This window comes from Sinocyclocheilus rhinocerous, unplaced genomic scaffold (genome assembly GCF_001515625.1).
Source record: "Sinocyclocheilus rhinocerous isolate Xijiao unplaced genomic scaffold, SAMN03320098_v1.1 scaffold622, whole genome shotgun sequence".
Taxonomy (NCBI): Eukaryota; Metazoa; Chordata; class Actinopteri; order Cypriniformes; family Cyprinidae; genus Sinocyclocheilus; species Sinocyclocheilus rhinocerous.
The window spans coordinates 231,925-234,158 of record NW_015641438.1 but is presented as its reverse complement, the minus strand read 5'-3'; the positions used below and the strand labels follow the sequence as shown (position 1 = coordinate 234,158).

The 2,234-nt window shown below is 39.4% G+C and overlaps 1 protein-coding gene across 1 annotated transcript in view; it reads left to right on the top strand.

Moving 5' to 3' along the window:
• Positions 1 to 2,234, top strand: part of slc25a32a (solute carrier family 25 member 32a) — a 15,726-nt gene that overhangs the window by 5,741 nt on the left and 7,751 nt on the right. The window contains exon 3 of the mRNA XM_016571539.1: positions 1,055 to 1,140. Coding sequence (XP_016427025.1) covers positions 1,055 to 1,140 — 86 coding nt within the window. The remainder of the gene's footprint in view (positions 1 to 1,054; positions 1,141 to 2,234) is intronic.

The window sequence follows — 2,234 nt, the reverse complement described above, 5'->3', positions numbered from 1 at the left end:
GCACTGCCGTCTATTGGACTGCAGAAAGATACTAACTTTTCAATCTGCTACGTTACTGAGTCTGACAAACTATGCTGACACGCCGCGTCTGCGCCGCAACAGGACGCGACAAAGCGACCATTGAAAATAATTTGAACTTTGTGTCAGCATGTCATAAATAGAACGAGGCATCAGTTTACTGTCGGGATTTGTCATGTTGCGTCGCGCTGCATCTAGTGTAGACAACATCACTGATTATAATGGGTTCTATTGTATTTTGTTGCGCCGCTCACGTCCGGTGTAGAAACCCAGTTAGGAAATGAGTTCTGGTCTGCGGCGCGGCCGGTACAAACACCAGCATTGACTGAGTGGCCGCGATCAGCTCCGGTGGCCGTGGAGCCGTAATGCGCCGCAGATGCGTGCTGTGTTGTGCAGATCAGCTCTAGTCTCTAACGTCACTGAATCTGCTGTTAAAAATAAACCATCCATTCATCATATCATCATGCAAAACTAAGAATTAGAATCATTGTAATGTGACGATCAAATATAGGTGCGGGTGGGTGGGTGGTGGACGGATAATTTATTTGAAGCAGTGGACTCGGGTGAAGTTTGAGCTCATCCGCGCATCTCTACACTACAGTGACCTGGGTCCAGTAGCAAACAACGGAGCGCACTCTGCTGGACAAACTAAGTAATTACTCCATTCAGAAGCATTTAATCTGCGTTGTATGTTCTGTAAAAAAAAATTAATATCAGCGGCATATTCACAGATACCGATATATCGGCGACAGGCTCATATCGGCTGATAATATCGGCAAAACGATATATCGGTCGGGCTGTTAAATACAGCAGCACTGACCCAAAAATAAAAACTCTGCTGATTAACTCAGGTCTGACAGGTTTGTAATGACATGAGAGTGAGTAAATGATGACATGAATGTAAGTCTGCCCTCCCTGAAGTCCCTATGGTGATTCAATAACAATTATGTAAAGGATGGTCAGTTTACAGCACTGTACAACACACATGCAAATTGCTCTGGGGAACATAATGTGGTCCTTTCTCATCTTCCCGCAGTTATAATGCTATTAAAGCGTACACACGGGAGGGACGGCAAACAGAGCTGAGTGCTGGCGAACACCTGGTGTCTGCAGCGGAGGCAGGTCAGTTTGAGAGAAGAGCCACCTGTGAGCTTGACAAACTAAACACGGCTAAATCTGTAGCTCAGCTATGAGACTGGAGCAGCTGGAATGTCAGAGACCTTGGAGACTCTGAATTACTTTGTTAAACACACATTTTGTGCACAATTCCCCTGTGTGACAAAGAAGCACACATCAGAAAGAGTACTTATTATGAAAGCAATATAATATAAAAATGTGTATTCTTAAGTGCAAATTTAATGTATTGTTTTCTTAACTGCTTTTTATTTACATTTAAATGAAAATGTATTTGGTTAAATTGATATTAAATGCAAATATAGTTCTTTTTTAACCCACTTAAGTAGGACTTAAGTACGTCTCTGTGTGTAATTACATTGTTCATATTTCTATTGTCTTTGAAATATGGTTAAAGTGTACTGCTGAATGTACTGGCAAGCATTTATGATATATTTTAGTGTAATTTCTATTGAAACTTGTGTCATTTATTTAAATATATTTGTAATTACACATTTATACGTAAATGCTGATGACGTAATTTACTGGGTGACAAAGACCCGGCTGGTGCTGCAGTACAATGCAGACCCTTCACGGAAGCAGTACAAGGGAATGATGGACGCCCTCGTGAAAATATACCGTCACGAGGGTATCCCGGGACTATACAGGGTACATCTACAGATTTTAAATTAACCTGAGATCCTGTTACAGGTGTAATAGAGCTTTGATGTGTGCTGATCTCAACCTTAAAGTCAACGTGAAATTAAAAAATTTTCCCAATTACTTTGTTAAACACACATTTTGTGCACAATTCCCCTGTGTGACAAAGAAGCACACATCAGAAAGAGTACTTATTATGAAAGCAATATAATATAAAAATGTGTATTCTTAAGTGCAAATTTAATGTATTGTTTTCTTAACTGCTTTTTATTTACATTTAAATGAAAATGTATTTGGTTAAATTGATATTAAATGCAAATATAGTTCTTTTTTAACCCACTTAAGTAGGACTTAAGTACGTCTCTGTGTGTAATTACATTGTTCATATTTCTATTGTCTTTGAAATATGGTTAAAGTGTACTGCTGAATGTACTGGCAAGCAT